General features: G+C 45.2%; 1 protein-coding gene across 6 annotated transcripts in view; it reads left to right on the forward strand.

Annotated features, from left to right (window-relative positions):
• Positions 1 to 19,871, forward strand: part of WDFY2 (WD repeat and FYVE domain containing 2) — a 117,177-nt gene that overhangs the window by 63,140 nt on the left and 34,166 nt on the right. For all 6 annotated transcript variants that reach the window (XR_016439058.1, XR_016439056.1, XR_016439052.1 and 3 more), the window contains one exon: positions 6,666 to 6,720. Coding sequence is in view for 3 of the 6 variants with exons in the window: in XM_090026676.1 (XP_089882802.1) it covers positions 6,666 to 6,720 (55 nt within the window). In the remaining 3 variants the exon portion in view is untranslated. The remainder of the gene's footprint in view (positions 1 to 6,665; positions 6,721 to 19,871) is intronic.

The following is a 19,871-nucleotide window of genomic DNA, read 5'->3' on the forward strand; positions in this document are numbered from 1 at the left end:
TTTAGTTGAAATACTTCCCTTTTGAGAAGTATGTATGTTGTTATGCTGAGAAGTTTTTATTCGCGTTCTCTAAATGGCAAAGTCAAACACTGCTGCCAGAGAAATTGAAGCTGCAGAAAATGGCAGATTTTTGATAAATTTCATACTAATCTCTACAAAAATAAGTTGGCCTTAGAGGCTTTAGTAGCCAGTTCAACAAATTGCATGGGTTTGCATGTCTTTGGAAGAAGCTTTCACTAAATTATTAGTTATCCCAATACTAACCTCTTCTCTGAAAGCAGCAAATGAAGGTCGATTTCTCTCCTCAGATCCACTTGACTGATTCTAAGTGATAATTCCACCGCAGCATACAAATACTATGTCCAGCTACCCTCTAATTTCATGCAGGTGTAATTCCACTTCCTTTATGGGAGTCACTTGCAGTTTACTATGGTGGTAATGAAGGGAGATTTGATGCAACTTCTCAGAGGCCGTGTCTACGTGAGACACTGATTGTGCAGTAGCATCATGTGGTCCTGATGCAGTGCTACTGCATATAGTATTAGGCTACTGCATAATAGTGTCACAAAGACAATCGTCGGCACTACTGCGCAGTAACTTGGGTTCCTGTGCAGTCATTTAGTACTGGTTTATGCTTGTTTTGTACAAGCACTAAATGACTGTGCAGTAACAACTGCACATTCAGTGTCTCATGTAGATGTGACCAGAGCTCACGCTGCAGGTAAAGACTGCAGACTGTTGAAGCAGAGGCTGGCCATCTTGGAGCTAGCTAAAAGGTGGAGAGCCATTCTGACCAGCTCTGGGAGTAAAACAAAGCTTCTTTTACTCTTAGATGTGAAGTGGCTCTTTTTAGCCATTTATAATTTAGCATGGTGGCTCACTTAGTAGACTGAACACTTAATCAGGGTAATAGAATTATAAGACTTCTTATTAGTAAAGGGGCTGTCGGCTTTCTTAAGGAATGGTGATACTTTAAAACTGTGTGTTGGGGGCCTTTTACTGTTGGTTGTTTGTGTTCCTCCATTCTTAAACAACTTCCCAATCCCCTGGTTTGGAGCTGGGAGAGCTGTCTTAAGAGATCTGGTATTTCCATAACTTCAGACTTAAGTTCCTTTGGAAGTGAAAACTTTCCTCCAATAGCAAACTTGCTACTCTGAAATAAAGGGACAAGCTTTGAAGGGAATGATAGTTTCCCACTCATGGCAAAGAGGGCAAGTAATGTTGTTTTCCTGTGCTGTAAAATTATGTATATAAAAATTGTGGCAGAATTAAATATATTTACCTTTTGGGAGTAAGAACATTTAAATGATAGTTTGTCTTTTCCTCCAGTCTACTCATTAGATTGATATTCTGTACGAAATGAGTTACTCCAGAAGTTTGACATTTTACATCTTTCACATTTTATTTTTATTCTAGCTTGTCCCTTATGGATTCTGCTGTATAAAGTACATGAGTAAAGAGACAGTTTAACCCTCAGAAAAGAATATCCTACTTCAAATATAGACTCTAGTTATCCCAACTCTCTTCTACATTTTTCTGAAAAACTTTAATCCCTAAAACAATTAATCCCGGGTATTAATATTTCCCAGTTCAAAAAACCCCACTTTGATCATTTTTATAATACCCCTTGGAAGATCAGCAGAATTTTTACTGATAGCTATGCAAATTATTTTTCAAATCCTGAACCCAATATGTTTACCTCTGGGGATATAATCTCCTAACCCCTTTCAGATAAGAATATTGTCAGCTACTTTGTATAAAAATAAACAAAAGTAAGACTCCCAAGATGAATCTCCCTCAGGGTATCTTATAGTCCAAATTGCATTGTCTGTCAACTTGGTTTGTAAGGTCAGTGAGACGGGACACAGTTTTTCTGTGTCTAAATATAAGCAATGAAGTATAGGATTTGTAGATTCTCAAACGGTTTATCCTTTTGTCAAGAGATTAAGTACTGTGATACTTGTTCAGCCATTTTCAAGATTGCCACGTGATAAAAGCTTGGAAAAAGTGGAATTTCCAGGCTGATACAGTACTTGAATTACAATGTGAGGAAAGTGTGGCCTTCTAGACGTCAAATAAAAATGTGTGTAGCAAACCTGTATTTCCATACTGCATGCTGTATACCAAATGAAGCTGTCATTCTTAGGTGTTCAGGATGCCCTACCTTGGCTCATAAAGGCTTTCACAATGAATCAGTGATTTGATAAGCCGTATTTAGAAATGGATCAGTGACATTTGAGGATGGGGATCCCCAAAGTTTTGTTCCTGGAGGGCCATTTCAAAGGGGCAGGCCTCATTTTAGCCTAAAGTGTGGGAGCCCTTGCTTTAGTCACTGTTGGCATTTAGCCTCCTAATTTTTTTTCTTCATCCTCTGGGATGCTCCAGCAATCTCTATAGAAGAGAAGTGCAAGTCATTTAAAAAAAATCTTTCCCAACCTTGTTCAGCCTAGTCTTGTAGTAGATAGTTGCTCTGTGTCTGTCTTAAGATCTGCCTGTGCTGGATGGGAGCCTCCTCAGATGGAAGGAGAAAAGTTTGCTCCAAGTAGTTCCTTATGTATGGTAATCTAGGGCTGAACTTCTGGTTGACTTCTGCCTTTATAATAAACCAAGCCAAAGAAATGATTAGATCAGCAGGAACTGTGAGTCTATTGCTCTGACCATAGAACCTTATTCCATGGAAGCAGCAACTCTGTGTTGAAGTGTATATAAACTAACTTATGTCTTTTATAGAGCATTTTAGGAAAGAGGTCAGTATTTTCAAAGAGCAGTGCATCGGGATGTGACGTACTTGAGCAGGGGTCCCCTCTATTAATGCTAAATGTCCACTGAAGTAACTAATGCAATCACTTTTGTCAGAAGAAGAATCAACATGTAAAAGCATGACTACTGAAGGGAATCAAAAAATCAAAAAATAGGTTACAGAAGGATAAAGGATAATACATGAAGTAGGAGAGACTGTATATAATTGGGAAACGGTGCTGCTGTGGATTGCGTGTGTAACTTGTTAAAAAAAAAAAAAAAATGGGAGCAATATGAAGCCAGAAAGAAGTTGTTATGCATGGTGCTCAGATTAATGACAAGCTTCTTACCTTGCACTCCTTTTTTTTCTTTGAAAAAAAAAATGCTTAAAAAACCACAGTGGTTATAATATTCAAGTGCTTAATAAGAAGTACCTGTGGTCTGTGCATTACAACATAACTAAGTAACTGATATATTGCTAACTTACTTATTTCAGTTATTTTCCTGGATATCTACTCAGTGCTGCCATCATTCCCTATATGATGCTGCAATAACTTTTTTTTAGGTACAGAAGCACTTACAAAGTTTTAACTGAAGATGAATATTTAGTGTTGCCTTTCTAAGCATCAACAGCAAAATTCAGAGTATGTGTTTGTACTACCTTGCTGCTTCAGGGCTGTTTTATTTGAGATGGGTAAAAGCAGTCAAGGTCAGAGTCCAGTCGTTGACAGTTACTGTTGTATATTTTACTTTGAACTTGCAGTCAGTTTTGAAAATCCTCAATGTCTGCACTGCAGCAGTGTGCTACAGGCCTCTCAAAAGCTGGTTTAGTGAAAGATGGTTAAGGCAGGTATATTTCCCTGTGCACATCATGGCAAGTAAAGCTTACTTTTTCCTTGTAATGTTCAGCACATACCAAAGGGCATTGCCCCAAGCAAGTGTAACTGTAAAACACTTGGTGCTGTAGTTACAATCCTTAAGGTAATGTTTATTCTACACAAATAAGTAGGGTACAGCAATTTCCAACTTCTGTGAAGAGCCAGAAATTCAGCACAATAATTGATTTGTTACTATTGTTAAAATACTTCTCCTGCATTATAGTCTTTGGCTGTTGGGGGATGGATCTGAGTAAAGGAGCAAAGAGGTTGAAGTAAGACAATTTGAGAGAACACAATTGTGTTTTATAATTGCCAGCAGAAACTTAGAAACATCCATGGATTTTTGTGCTGCATAGGTGCATAAATTGGGTAATACAACCCAGTCCTGGTTTTATTTCTTAGAGCTTGGCATTTGTAGGCAAGCTGCTACAGGGGTGACGAACCTGTGACATGGGCAGCCTCTGCGTGGCACATGTACCACAAATGAAACGCAGGAGAAGAGTATTGGAGCCGCACTTCGGGAAGGGTCAGGGCTTATCTTGTAGCATGTCTGAAATAGGTTGGCCCCTACAGTCTTCATTAGTTGGGCCTCACTTTTAGTGGATCCCTCAAACCTTTCATAATAGTCTCTTGTAAATAAAGATTATGTTGCTATTGGGAAATATGCAGGTGCTGCTTAAGTTACTGTACATAAGTTGATTGGTGGCTGCCATTTCAGAGATGATTAATGCTTACAACTATTCCCAGAGATGGAACTACTGTAGTTATTTGCTCCGTCTTCGGAATTGATAAATATATTTATATATAAAATATACATAAAATAAATATAATTTATCACTTGTACAATGTATAGAAATAAAATAAATATTTATTATGTAAACTATTATGTATGTTATAATATATAATATTAATATATTCCTGAGGTAAGTGAGGAAGTGGGTGATCTGAAGGAAGCACAAGCAGAAAGGGGGCAACAGGGAAGGCCTTCCTGAGAAAGTAGGACAGTCTGCTAGTTACTCTAGATGTCTATATACCAAGTCAGAACCTAGGAAACAAGCAGGAAGAATTGGAAGTTCTCAGTCATGGGCCTATGATGCGACTGGAATCGCAGAGACTTGATGGGATAGTTTGCATGACTGGGAATTCTTTTGAATTGTGAACATGAGTTACAGACCATTACCTTGACAAATCTGCCCCAAACTCTTCACAAGAGGCCAGTGCTGTATATAAGCATAGGTTAAGACATTACAAGCTAAAATCCGGGTGTAGAAGATTATGGGGCTAGAACAGGGGTTTTCAACCTTTTTGGGTCAGTGTACCCAGGCGGCCAGATGCTGAGCAAGGTGGGGGACGGGGGGGGGCATGCTGCCAAATAGGGAGTGGCCATGTGCAACCTTCCCCTGCCTGCCCCCCTGCATCCACCTGGGCGGACAGGATGGCGCATAGCAGCACTCCGTCCTCACCCACGTGTACCCCCTAGGGCTTGCTCGAGTACCACGGGGGTTGACAACCCCTGTGCTAGAACATTTGGGATGTGAATATACCCAGGCATGTGGGCCCAAACTCATGCCACTAATTTGGGCCAGCTTCTTTTGAGTGCTTAATAGTACCATAGCAACAAAGTTTGGCCTGTGGGGCAAAGCCCGCAGCAGCAGCCCACCCTTGCCCCATTTGCAGATCTGGAGGGTACACTTCCCCCCCCCCCCCCCCCGTGCTTGCCTGGGAGTGAACACCCCACGTGCCACCTTCCCACATCCCCCCCCCCCCCCCCCAAACAAGCCACCTGAGCAGGGGCGGGCAATTATTTCAGGCAGAGGGCCGCTTACCCAGTTTTAGCAAGCTGTCGAGGGCCGCAAGAGTTGCCCCACCCCTTGACAGTTGCCCTTCCCCTGGTCACCAGCTTGGGACCAGTGTCCCAATGTCTCAGGGCCAGCACCAGTGGGGCCCAGAGCAGGGTGCAGGCTGGCAGGGGGCTGTAGAGCTGGGTTGGGCTGCACCAGCAGGGAGGGGGGAGCTGGCCTGGTTCCAGAGAGCCCCTGCCGGCCAGGACCCTGTACTTCTGCCGCCCTACTCTGGGCCCCATGCACCCGCTCGCTCCCAGTGGCCCCCCCCCCCCCCCTCCAGCCCTGCAGTACAAGCTGAGGGCAGCATGGTGCTCTGACCCCCTGCTCCACAGCAGGGAAGGAGCTGGTGCTGAGTGCGGGGAAAAGCAGCCCCTCCCCTACCCTGTGGCCAGCGCTCCCTGCTGCAGCCGCTCACAACCTGCCCAGGGCTGTCCTGAGCAGGCACAGGCAGCCCCGCGCGGACTGCGGGCAGCTGCAGCATGGGATGCCTCCCACAGGGCAGATGAGGGGCTGCTTTTCCCGGCGCTCAGCACTAGCTTGTAACCTACCCCCACTGCCAGCTTGGGCGTTGTGCTGGCTCCAGGTTCGCCTGTTGGTGCTGCACTGTGGCAGCAGCAGCTGTGGGCCCCCCGCTTGCCACGCCAGGCAGCCTCTGGGCTGCCCAGTGCGTGAGCTTCCCCTGGTTCCTACTGCCCCTGGTTCCTGTCAAAAATGACAGGAACCAAAGACAGATAAATATTAACTTTCTAAAATTTTTAGGGGCCCCGCAGGCCAGATAGAATGGCCTCGTGGGCTCGATCCGGCCCATTGGCCATATTTTGCCCACCCCTGCACTTGAGACTCTCTCCTGTGCCCCACCCCAGCTGGATAGTGCCTCTTGGTGCCCTTTCCTTCACCACCTGGGCGGTCTCCCCGCTTGCCCCACTCCTTGCTACAGCACTGGTTCTTAATAGCTGGGGTTTTTTACCTATGTTACTGGAAACCTCTAATTTGACATCATTTAAACTAGTTTGAAAGAGCAAAATATTTTTAAGAGGTACTTGTGTAAAATACTTTGAGCAGACTGGCAAAGTGGTAGACAATGCTGGGTATGAATATGAAGATAATTGTATAATATTTGTATACAATTTGAATAAAAGAGTATGGATATACTTTTAAATATTTTTTTTTCTTTCTCTCTCTCTCTTTTTTTTTTTTTTAATAGGAATTCATTTTATCAGAAGATTACAACAAGATGAGTCCAGTAAAAAGTTACCAAGGTAAGAAATGTAATTTGTATGCATTAGTAGAAAGCTTTAGATTTACTGTCATATTTGTTTATAATATTATCAGTCTCTTACACCTTCTAAAGGGAGACACTGTCCTTTTCTGTCCTCATTGATTTTACTTAATGAAAATCCTTGGTTCTGGTATTGAGTCACTAATATAGTATAGACTGAGAGTTTATAAGGGTTTGTTTGTTTTTTTTAAACAAACTGACTTGTGCATCAGAAATGTCAAAAAAGAAAAACGGGGTTTTCTGAGCTACTGGACTGTTTATGATATCTAATGAAGCTAAGAGAGCAGTGTTTCTTCTCCACTATTAGTCTTAAAAGAAAATTCTAAAATGATTCTGTTGCATCTCAGAGTAAGGATCTTATTCCACAATCAAGAAATACAAGTCCATACCTTTCTGTAATTCCTTCAATTGTCAACTAGCGTACTATTTTAAGAGACCTACGTGTCGTTGCAACTGTTTGTTTGACCACAGAGGTATATTACAACAATACATGACATAGTCATCATTTGATAGTGCACTTATGCTGTGTTCTTTATTCTGGTCTCTGTTCTTCTGACCTACAGATAATGCCATATTACAGGGGACATACTGTGTTTCTGATTAGAGTTCAAAAGACGAATGAGAATTATTTCCATGTTCTGTGCTTTGAAAAGTTCAAAAGAAAATAATTTACCCTTCAAGAATTTCTTTGAGACTTCAAGAGTATCTAATAAACTGACCCTAAAGCTGTCTCTTGATCTTTTAAGAATGTAGATTAAATACTCTTTGCTTTTTAGAAGTCTTTTTAGATCTTTGCCTAACTTTGTCAGATAAGATTATTTTTCTTTGCTTTAAACAACCCCAGGTTTTAAAATAACAAGTCTTCTGCCAAAATAGAATCAAAAGATGAAATATATTTGCATATCTGAAATTAGATCGCAGATCAGTTCGATTTAGAAATCTGTAGCTTGTGATTTTATTTTTCTGCCATGGTTCTGACCCATTTGAACAAGCTACACTAATATACTGTAGTTGCCTGCTTTGCCTGCAGTGGAGCATTTTGGAAAAGCAAGCTTACATGCACTCCTTAGTAGCTCCAGGACCAAAGCCTGGAAGAGGTTCATTGGAGTGGAGAGATGAAGATTGAGCTGAAGTTTTCCTTGTCCTTCTACTTAACATCTCACAAGAGTAATGACTTATGCAGGAATGTAATCGGATTTCCATCTGTTGCTGAGTTGGTGCTCCATTTCCTATAGTTCTGCAGTATGATATAATAAAACTAACATGAACAATATGCTCTCACTTCCTTCCCACCACTTGCAGTGGTCAGCCATTTTCTCTTACTGAAATGACAGATGAAGATAAGCACCTCTGAGCCATTTAGTTCCTGAATTCTTCAAGTGCAGGAAGTCTTAGTTTAAAAAAAGTAAAAAAAAACCCTCAGTGGATTGTGGATAGTACCAGTTCCACTTTCATGGTTACAAGATGGACGCTTGGAGATCCCAAAATGGAGAATGACTGGCTAGGCCTTGGTATTGCAGAAAAAGGTCTGAGGGTTATGATAGTGTGTGGGTGAGTCACAAATATAGTAGCACTGAGGCAGTGGAGGAAAGGGCAGTGATGCAATGGGATGTATTAACAGGAGCATCATGCAAGTCACAGGCTATAAGTCTTCCACTGTGTTCAGCACTGAGGTCTCACTTGGAGTACTGGGTTAAGTGTTGGGTACCACACCTTAAGGAAGTTGTGGGTAACTGGAAGGATTCCAGTGGGGAGCAGCATTTAAGATGGTGGTCAGGAAGACATGGCACGTATGGAAATATTAAAGGATTTGGGATGACTTGCTTTAGAGAAGAGAAAACTGAGAAGATAGATACTGTGTTTAATCAAGTAGAAGATGGTCCTGATTATAAGATGATCCCCCAATAATTATATTGGAGGAAAAATTATAATTTTTTTATCCTTTTCCAGGTATAGGATCTAACTATTAGAGTTTTCCCTTGATTTTTTGTCTCCCTCCAACTCCTACAGTAGGAAAATTTAAATCTGGGGAGGTCAGGTAGCCCCTTTTGCTCTCTGCTTCCCTCTAACATTTTCTCCAGGCAGCCTCTTCCCCCTCTCCTTATGGTCTAACCCCATTTTGCCTAAGCACGTAGAAGTAAGGAGCAAATTTGAAAACAATAACCTTGAAATTAAACGTGGCTATAGCAATGTACATATTGCACCCATGCACTTGGCTTATCCAGAATTGATATATGCTACCTTTTTTATGATACCATATCAAGTTCATAGATTTCATAGACATTAGGGCTGGAAGGGACCTCGGAAGATCATCGAGTCCAGCCCCCTGCCCAAAGGGCAGGAAGTCAGCTGGGGTCATAGGATCCCAGCAAGATAAGCATCCAAATTTCTCCTGAAGGTGTTCGATGTAGGTGCTTGAACTACCTCCGGTGGCAGACTATTCCAGACCTTGGGGGCTCGGACAGTGAAGAAATTCTTCCTTATGTCCAGCCTGAAACGGTCTTGCAGGAGTTTATGACCATTCAACCTCTTCATCCCTTGGAGCCCTCTAGTGAACAATTGTTCCCTCAGATCCTGGTGAACCCCCAGATCCTGGTAAACACCCCTGATAAACTTATAGGTGGCCATCAGATCGCCCCTGAGCCTGCGCTTTTCCAGGCTAAAGAGCCCCATAGCTCTCAGCCTCTCGTCATAAGGTCTGTTTTCCTGACCTCTGATCATGCGCGTGGCTCTCCTCTGGACTCTCTCAAGCTTCTCCACATCCTTTTTGAATTGTGGAGCCCAAACTTGACGCAGTACTCCAGCTGCAGCCTCACCAAGGCCGAGTAAAATGACATCCTGGGATTTGCTTGAGAAGCATCTATGAATGCAAGCCGGCATTTTGCTCGCTTTACTAGCCACAGCATCACATTGAAGGCGCGTGTTCATCTTGTGGTCAATCATGATCCCCAAGTCCCTTTCATCTGTAGTGCTAACCAGCGTAGCACTGCCGAGCCTATAAGGATGCTGCAGGTTTTTCCTCCCAAGGTGGAGAACCTTACATTTTTCAAAGTTAAATGCCATCAGGTTCTCGTCTGCCCACTTCCTGAGCTGATCAAGGTCAGCCTGGATCGCCTTCCTGTCCTCAGGTGTGGGTGCTTTACCCCAGAGTTGGACATCATCAGCGAACTTGGCCAGTCCACTTCTGACTCCAATGTTCACATCATTAATGAAGATGTTGAACAATATAGGTCCAAGGACAGAGCCTTGGGGGACCCCACTGGTTACAGGGCAACATGATGTTTTACTTCCGTCAACCACTACCCTCTGGGTCCTACCATGGAGCCAATTCTCCAGCCACTGGATCATGGTGGACCTGAGGCCACAGTTGGCTAGTTTTACCAAGAGGTGTTCATGCAATACCAGATCGAAGGTTTTTTTTGAAGTCAAAGGATATGGCATCAATCTCTTCTCCCTTGTCCCTTTTATGGTCACCTGGTCATAAAAGGAAATGAGATTGCTCAAGCAAGACCTACCCACAAAAAAACCATGCTGGCTATCCCTCAGGAAGTTGCCGTCAGCCAGTCTGTTAAGAATGGCCTCTTTTTAATAATCTCTTCTAAGACCTTGCCCAGGGTAGAGGTCAGGCTGATGGGTTTGTAGTTAGCCAGATCCACTTTCCTCCCTTTCTTGAACATAGGCACCACACTGGCCTTCTTCCAATCTTCAGGCACTTCACCAGAGCGCCAGGAGTTTTCAAAGATCCATGCCAGAGACTGGGTTAAGATGCTTGCCAGCTCCTTGAGTACCCTAGGGTGTAGATTGTCAGGGCCAGCTGACTTGAAGGTGTCCAGCCTCTCAAGGTGTTCCTTCAAGAGGTCAACGTTGATGGAGGGCAGGGACTCTCCCTCACCCAGGACTCCCTGTCCCGTAATGGGCAGGAGCATCCCGTGGGACTGATGAAAGACCGATGCAAAGTACCCATTTAATAGGTTGGCTTTTTCCTGGGTGTTGGTCATCAGTTGTCCCATCTGGTTTTTCAGGGGTCCAGTGTTGCTCTTGGTTTTTTTCTGGCTCCCCACATCTAAAAAAGGACTTTTTATTGATACTTGTAGCTAGTTGGAGTCCAGTCACAGCCACTGTTCCTGAACTCCCCTCCCTTTGGGGTTGTGGTCCCTTAGGGCCTCACCAACAAGCCTTCTGAGCTTGTCATAGTCAGCTTTCCTAAAGTCAAGGACTTCTGTATTGCTGACTGACTTGCCAGCTTTACAGTAAATGGTGAAGGTGATCAGCTCATGGTTGCCGTCACCCAGCTTCCTATCAATACTTAGGTCGCTGATTAGGTCATCCCCAGTTGCCAGTACCAGGTCGAGCAACATGTTGCCTCTCGTTGGCCCATAGACCTCTTGTGTTTTCATACAGGTACTCCATAAATCAGGAACGAGCAAAATACAGCCCATGGGCCAGATCCAGCCTGCCAGGCCATTCTGTCCAGCCTGCAGAGCCCCTACGTAATTTAGAAAATGTATATTTATCTGCTCCTAGCTGCCTGTCAAGGATGACAGGAGCCAGGGGCATTAGGACTCTGGGGGAGCCAGCAGGACTCAGTAGCAAAATCAGCCCTGCCCTGCCCCCAGGCCCCAACCCTCCCCCAACCAGAAACCTCTACCTGCTGCAGCTTTCACTGCTTCCCTGCACGCTGCTGGCTGCTCTAGCCCCACATGGCCCTGAGCTGCATCAGCAGACTGTGAGAGCATGTACCGTGGAGCCAGGAGCTGGAGGGGGAGAGCGTGCATGCATGCACAATGAGGGAGGGAGGGAGGGGGAGAGTGAGCGTATTTATAGGGCAAGTCCCACACGCAAACCCCACCATACACATGCCCTACCCTTGCACTGCCATACATGCAGGCCCCTACACCCCCTCACACACCTCAACCACCCTTCCCCCACACACACAGCTCCCCCCACAAACCCCATATGCATCCACACCCCACATATCCACACACCAACAGCCCCCTACTAACCTATACCCCACCCCTCCATTCCTCCCACCTTCCCCTCACAATATACAACAGTAAGACTTCATTTTAAGCTATTGTGGAATCATCTCTATGTACGCTACACAAATGCAGGTAAATCGCAACAAAAATATTTTTGGAAATCAAATTAATGAATGTTGTAGACATTTGATTTTTAAAATATGGTATTCTGGTTTTTGGTATTTTTTCGGTTCTAAGATGGCAAAACCCCTAGCTGAAAGGAGTATTTCCATGGGCAAGGGGAGGGACTTTTGATGGCAAAGATCAGGGGTTAGGGGGCAGGACCTGTGATCACAAGATGGTGACCAAGGGTCAGGGCTACCCATGCGGCCCTCAACAGCTTGCCTAAACTCTGTAAGCGGCCCTAAATAATTGCCCACCCAAAATAATTGCCCACCCTTGCCATATATATGCACTTCTAAGTAGCACTTTAGCACCATCTTATATGTAGTACAAACTATTTTGGGAGGCCGTGTGTATGAGTATAAAAAAAATCTACATAATCTTCATTGTCCTCTTCCTTCTAGTCATCCTTGTTGCTCACCCCCTCTTGGCCACTATTATTGTCCTCTTCCTCATCGTTGATGTGCATCTTCTTTGGGATCTAGTTTTTCAATAATCTGTGCCAGTCTTTTCCTTTTCCATGCATCCTCTGCCATCTTCTCCACATCTTCTTTCATCTTCCTGTAGTACACCTTCAGCTCACTTACTCCCATATTGACGCAGTCCTCAACTGGGAAGTTTGTGTCTGTACATAAGCAGGTTCCAGGTCTTCCACAGGGCATTCCTAAAGCAGCAGATGAATTGGTTAAAGTGGACGAGGGGGTAAAAAGCACCCTGTTCAAATTTGCAGACAACATTAAGATGTGGGGAGAAGTGGGCACACTAGAAGGGAGGAATAGGCTGCAGTCGGACCTAGACAGGTTACAGGGGTGGGCAGATGAGAACAGGATGGGTTTCAACACTGACAAGTGCAAGGTACTGTACCTGGGGAGGAAGAACCAGCAGCATACCTACACGCTGGGGAACTCCCTTCTCATCAGCACAGAGGCAGAAAAGGATCTTGGAATCATTATTGATGCCAAAATGAACATGGGCTGACAGTGTGGGGAAGCGGTCAGGAAGGCAAACTACCTTGTCATGCATCCTCAGATGCATCTCAAGCAGGTCCAAGAAGGTTATCCTCCCCTTCTATTTGACACTGCTCGGGCCACGGTTGGATTATTGCATCCAGTTCTGGGCACTGCACTTCAGGAGGGATATGGACAGCAATGAGAGGGTCCAGAGGAGGGCCACTTGCATGATCAGGGGACAGCAGGGCAAGCCGTATGAGAAGAAGCTAAGGCACCTGAACCTGTTCAGCCTCCACAAGAGAAGGCTGAAGGGGGGATCTAGTGGCCATTTAACAAACTAGTCAGAGGGGACCAGCAGGCATTGGGGGAGTCCCTGTTCCCCCAAGCACTGCCAGGAGTGACGAGAAATAATGGTCACAAGCTGGCAGAGGGTAGATTCAGGCTAGAGATCAGGAGGCGCTACTTCACTGTCAGGGCAGCTAGGATCTGGAACCAACTTCCAAGTGAAGTGGTGCTGGCTCCTACCCTGGGGGTCTTTAAGAGGAGGTTGGATGAGCACCTTGCTGGGGTTGTTTAACCTCAGTACTCTTCCTGCCATGGCAGGGGGTCGGACTTGATGATCTGCTCAGGTCCCTTCTGACCCTACCAACTATGAAACTGAAAGTTGGGGCCCTTTGCTGCTTAGTTAGGTGTCCAAACAGCACTGACTCTCTGATCAGGGTCCTGACCTCTTTCACCATCATGGGGAGTATGAATACTGTCCTCCACACTTCCTTGCTGTATGAGCAGTTCCAGAGCTGATAAAATATTTCCTACTTCCACCCACAGGTTTGTCCAAGGTGTTTGATGGGTTTCTCTGCCCATTTCTGTGTCTTGGCACCTGCATGCTACCTGCCAGTTCAAGTCTCTTTGTTTCTTCTACAGGTCCTTGTAACAAAAAGTACATTCCCATACAGCCTGGCAGCTGTCACCAGGTAGTGTGTCCACAGGCAACAGTCTGTCCCTTGCCCTAACCACCTCTTGCATTTTACAGTAGTTATTCAGGCTCACTGGATTCTCATGCAGCCTGTACTTCTGGAAGTTATCCAAGACCCTATAGAACCCTAGTTGCTCCAAGGTCTATGGGTGCAATTTGGGCAGCATGTACACCCCCCACTTGCAGCAGGTGCCCTGCAAAGTATTTTACAAAGCCAACCGTTTTGGATTCTGGTCAAGCTTGTCCTTGTTGAACCCTATGAGATTTCCTTTGGCCCAATTCTTGAATTTGTCTAGGTTCCTCTGAATCTCCTAGCCACCCCTCCCGTGTATTTACGACACCGTCGTCCCCCTCTGCCCCCCCCACCCAACTTAGTGTCATCTGCAAACTTGGTGAGGGTGCAATCCATCCCGTCTTCCCAATAGTTAATGAAGATATTGAAGAAAACCAGCCCCACAACAGACCCTTGGGGCATTTCACTTGATGCTGGCTGCCAGCTAGACATTAAGCCATTGATTACTACCCATTGAGCCTGACAATCTAGCTTCCTTTCTATCCACCTTACAGTCCATTCATCCAACCCATAATTCTTCAGCTTGCTTGCAAGAGTGCTGTGGGAGATGGTATCAAAACCCTTGCTAAAGTCAAGGTATATTCTGTCTACTGCTTTCCCTGCATCCACAGAGCCAATAGATGGCAATCAGGTTGGTCAGGCATGACTTGCCCTTGGTGAATCCACCCTGACTGTTCCTAATCACCTTCTCCTCCTCCAAGTGCTTAGAAATGGATTCTTTGAGGACCTGCTGCATGATTTTTTTGTGGGGACTGAGATGTGAGGCTCACTGGTGTATAGTTCCATGAATCCTCCTCCTTCCCTTTCTTAAAGATGGGCAAAATATTTGCCCTCTTCCAATCATCTGGGTCATCACCTCACCACTAGTTTTCAGAGATAATGACCTGCAGCTCTGCAATCACATCAGCTAACTCCCTCAGCACCCTTGTATGCATTACATCCAGTCCCCCAGATCTGTACATGTCCAGCTCTTCTAAATAGTCCTTAACTTGTTCTTTCACCACTGAGGACTACTCGTCTTCTCCCCCAAACTGTGCTGCCCAGTGCAGTAGTCTGGGACCTGACGTTGTCTATGAAGACTGAGGTAAAAAAGGCACTGAGCACTTTAGCCTTTTCCTCATAATCTGTCAGTAGGTTGCCTCCCCTATTCAATAAGAGACCCACACTTTCCCTGACCTTCCTCTTGTTACTAACATACTTGTAGAAACCCTTCTTGTTACCCTTCACATCCCTTGCTAGCTGCAACTCCAATAACACTTTGGCTTTCCTGACTTCTTCATTTTTGCTTGGTTGAGCAATATTTTTATACTCCTCCAAGTTGTTTGTCTAAGCTTCCACTTCTTGTAAACTTCGTCTTTTGTGGCTCACCAAAGAGTTCTCTGTTAAGCCAAGCTGGTCTCTTGCCACATTTGCTAGTCTTCCTGCACATTGCGATTGTTTGTTCTTGCACCCTCAGTAAGGTTTCTTTAAAATACAGCTAGCTCTTGTGGACTCCTTTTCTCCTCAGACTGGCCTTCCAGGGGATCCTGCCTATCAGTTCCCTGAAGGAGTCAGTCTGCTTTTCTGAAGTCAGGATCCTGAATTCAGTCATCTCGTGCTCACTACTGCCCAACTTACCATACACTTGTACATCCTCCACCAATTCTTCCCCGTTTTTGTGAGCAGTAAGTCGAGAAGAGCACGGCTTCTAGTTGGTGTCTCCAACATTTGCACCAGGAAGTTGTCTCCAGTGCTCTCCAAAAACTTCCTGGATTGCCTGCACCCTGCTGTATTGCCCTCCCAGCAGATGTGATTGAAGTCCCCCATGAGAACCAGGGCCTGTGATTACTGCTATTTTTACATACAATGCAACTCCTTCTCCTTTCTCCCCTGCCTGTCCTTCCTGAACAGTTTGTACCCACCTATGACTGCTTCAGTCATGCGAGCTGTCCCACCAAGTCTCTGTATTCCAATCACATCATAGTGCCTTGATTTGTGTGAGGACTTCCAATTCTTCCTGCTTGTTCCCCAGGCTCCATGCATTCATGTACAGGCACCTGAGGTGACTCATGAAAAATGAGGCCTCCCCTGCTGCCCTCTTCTGCTTCTGCTTCCTCCAGGTCTCCCACTTCCCCACTTATCTCAGGGCTTTGTTCTCCATCCCCTGGCAAACCTGGTTTAAAGCCGTCTTCACTAGGTTAGTGAGTCTGTTTGCAAAGATCCTCTTCCATCTGTCAGGTGGATCCTGTCTTCCTAGCAATTTCTGGCATACCTTGGCTCCTTGTCTGTTTGGTCTTGTACAGCATAGTCCTTGCAACCTTCTCCCATTTGGAGCTCCAGAAGAACGATCTGGAGTCCCAATCCTAAGCTGCCTGCTGGCTCAGGCTCTACAATTTGTGGTTTAGGTACCACATGGCAGACTCATGTGCATCTTGGAGTCCACTGGGACTCTGAGATCCCTTTCCACTTCTGTGCTGCTGAGAGGGTCACTTCCCAGCCAATAGGTGTGCTGGATATTTTTACACCCTGGGGGCAGCACTCTGCATTTGTCCTTGTTGTACTGCATGCTATTATGCGCTGCCCACTTTTCCAACCTGTCCAGGTCTGCCTGCAATCATTCCTTACCCTCCAGAGTGTGTACTTGACACAATTTAGTATCATCTACAAAGCGTACTTCACGCCTGCATCCAAGTCACTGATGAAGAGTATGGGTCCAAGGACCGAGCCCTGCAGGACCCCACTACCCACATCCTTCCAGGTTGATACCGATCTGTCTACTACCACTCGCTGGTTGCGACCCCCCCCCCCCCAGCCAATTTGCCATTCACCAGACTGTGTAAACATCCAAGTCACAGCCTCTTAATTTATTTATGAGAATGGAATGAGATACCACGCAGGAACATTCATAAATTAATATCTAACTTTTTGATAACCATTCAACTGCTTCAGGGGTAGCTGCATGGATTGATTTTTGATCGCCATTACAAGATCTAATTAGGCGATGTTCACACTATCTTGCACCAGTCTGAAAAATCACACCACAATTGCACCCCAGACTGATTTTTCTATTTATAGAGTAGGTGTCTGCATTTTTTCCTGAAGTGTCTGGATGCGATTCAGAGGGGATAAAATCTTTCTTGGTAGGTCAAATCCTGGCTCGGGAATTGTAAGGTTGCCGACAATGTATTTCTGTGGGAAGTTGGTATTTGCCCAGGCTTCCCTCCATTGTTTGTTCTTCAGTCCTCTTGTTATCATAGAGCTTCTTGCCATATTTCCAGAATGGTTTTCTAGACTTGAGCCTATCCAGTGGTGGCATAGTGATGTCTTTGTTGATTGGGAGGTTTGGGTTACTGATGGGCCCTATGGTATTCCCTCACACATGCGGTATTACAGCATCAGTGGTTGCTAGGACTGGAAGCCATGGCAATGGCATACTTTTTAGCATTCCTGATATAATCTGCATGGCTGCATTTAACTGTGTATCAGCAACCTTTGTGTACATGCTTTTGTTCCAGACTGGGGAGCAATATTTTCTGCAGAGAAAACAAGTGATAGTGTTCGAAGCATGGTTACATTTGCTCCCCTATGTCGTTCCAGCCAGTTTATGGACAAAGTGAACTCGTGCTTTCGTTGTTTTAGCAACATTCTTTAGATGCTCACAAAAGGTGAGGCTCCAATTGAGAGGTTTACCAAGGTATTTTGGGAACTTCTCAAGCTTAACCTCTTCTCCTTAGTAAATGATGGTGAGTCTTTGGTTGGCGTGGGCATTATTTAGATGATAAGATGTGATGACAGTTTTCCTCAGATTTGAGCGGTGTCTCCCACACATGAAATATTTTTTCACAAGGCCTCTCTTGTGCTTTGGAGTTTCTCAGCAGCCCTGGTCTGGGTTTGGGTTCCCTGGGGGTTTCTCCTCTCCCTCCTGGGTTTCCATTTCTGACCTGGAGTTTTCTCCAACATCTGGGGTTCTCACCAGGTTCTCTTTTTGGGGATCAAGCTCCTTCCTTTCCCTCTTAACCCTCCTATCAGTTCTTGCAAGTTCCTCCAACTATCTGCTTTAGGGTGCACTTACTCTCCTGGGAGGAAGTCAGGTTCTGCTTTCCAGGAGGGTCACCTCCTTTTTTCTCCCCTTTCATGTGCTTTTCTGCCCCCTTTTTTAAGGGGGTGGTGTCTGTGGCCTCTGCTTCTTCGTTTTTTTTTTAGTTGCTTGTGAAGGAGTTGGGACAGTCTTTAAAGACACGCCCCTTTTTCCCACACAGATTACAGAGTCAGTCCTCTTACCCTCCTTGCTTTCGTGATCTTTTTCTTTGCAAATGGCACAAATTTTATTTGGGCATTTTGACACCAAATGCCCCTGCTCTCACCACACTTGTGGCAGAGCTTAGGCTGCTCATGGTAGAAGATATAGCCTCTGTGGGGGCTCAAGGAGATCATTGGGGGGATGTGCTATAACTTACCTGGATTCCTAGGTACGTGTTTCAGCATTGCCCTTGGCCTTCCAAGCTCCAGCCCACACACCCAACATGTCTTGAACTTCCTCCACTTTCTACTTTCTCACAGTGTCTTTTAAGCCGAAAGCTTATGTCCTTTACTTTTATTTGACCAGAGTACATCTGGATTGTAATCAGTCTCTCTTTCCTTGCATCTCCTCTGGCAAACTGAAAAACATGCAGTTGAGGATTTCCCTCAGCCATCTGAAGCTGATACCAGAAATCTGATCTGTTCTTTGAATTCCTGAAGCCCAGTTCCTACTCTGCCCCACCCAGCATGCAAATTAGTTAATGCAAATTTGTAAGGTTTACCTTCATCAGGTCCTGTATGATCTGAACTAAGAAATCTTCTCCCCATCAGTAACTTTTCTGGGTGCAAATAAATTCCTAGATTGTAAGGGGCTAGAAGGGACCTTGCAAGATCATTGCACTAGGTAGGAAAGACATCTGGGGTCAGGTGACCCCAGCAAGGTGACTGTCCGGTCTCCTCTCGAAGATTTCCAGGATAGGTGACTACACCACCTCCTGGAGTGAGCTTATTCCGCAATCTGGACACCCTGACTGAAATTTTTCTTAGTGGTAAGCCTGAAACAGTCTTCTAGGAGCTTGTGGCCATTGCTCTTGGTTTTCCCCAAGGGTGCCCTGGTGAAGAGTTGTTTAGAGCCCTTGATGTATTCCCCTGATATAGCAGTAAGCTGCTACCAAGTCCATTCTTAGCCTTCTCTCTTTTAGGCTGAAGAGACCCAAGGCCCTCAGCCTTTCCTCATATGGCTTGCCTTGCCAGTCTCTAATCATATGGGTGGCTCTTCTCTGGACTCTCTTAAGCTTTTCCACATCCTTGTTGAAGTGTGGTGGCTAGAACTGGATGCAGTACTCCAGCTGCACTCTCACCAATGCTGAGTAAAGCGGAGGAATCACTTCCTTGGTTTTACATGAGATTCATTGGTTAATGCATGCTAGAGTATTGTTTGCCTTGCTGGCTACAGCATCACCCTGACAGCTCATGTTCATACTATGGTCTGTTATTACCGCTAGGTACTTTTCAGTTGTGGTGCTAGTCAGTTTGGTGCTACTGAGCCTGTAAGTATGTTGGGGATTGTTCATCCCCATATGGATCACTTTACACTTCACAATGTTGAACTTCATCTAGTTCCAATCTGCCCAACTTGCCAGCCTGTCTAGGTCCACCTGTATCTGCAGCCTATTTTCAAGCATAACCACGTACCCCCATAACTTGGTGTCATCCACAACCTTGACCAGTGAGTTCTTCACCCTCGCATCCAAATCATTGATAACGATGTTGAAAAGCACTGGACCAAGCACTGACCCCTGAGGGACACCACTGGCCACTTCTCACCAGGGTGATGCATATCTGTTCATTAGAACTCTCTGGGTCCTACCCTGCAGCCAGCTTTCTACCCACCTAAATGTTGAGCAGTTAAGTCTGCAATCCTCAAATTTTCCTGTGAGAACATCATGGGTTACCAGAACAAAGGTCTTCTGGAGGTCTAGGTATACAATG

The sequence above is a fragment of the Crocodylus siamensis genome, chromosome 1 (assembly GCF_052110815.1).
Source record: "Crocodylus siamensis isolate JL-2025a chromosome 1, ASM5211081v1, whole genome shotgun sequence".
In the NCBI taxonomy this organism is placed as follows: Eukaryota; Metazoa; Chordata; order Crocodylia; family Crocodylidae; genus Crocodylus; species Crocodylus siamensis.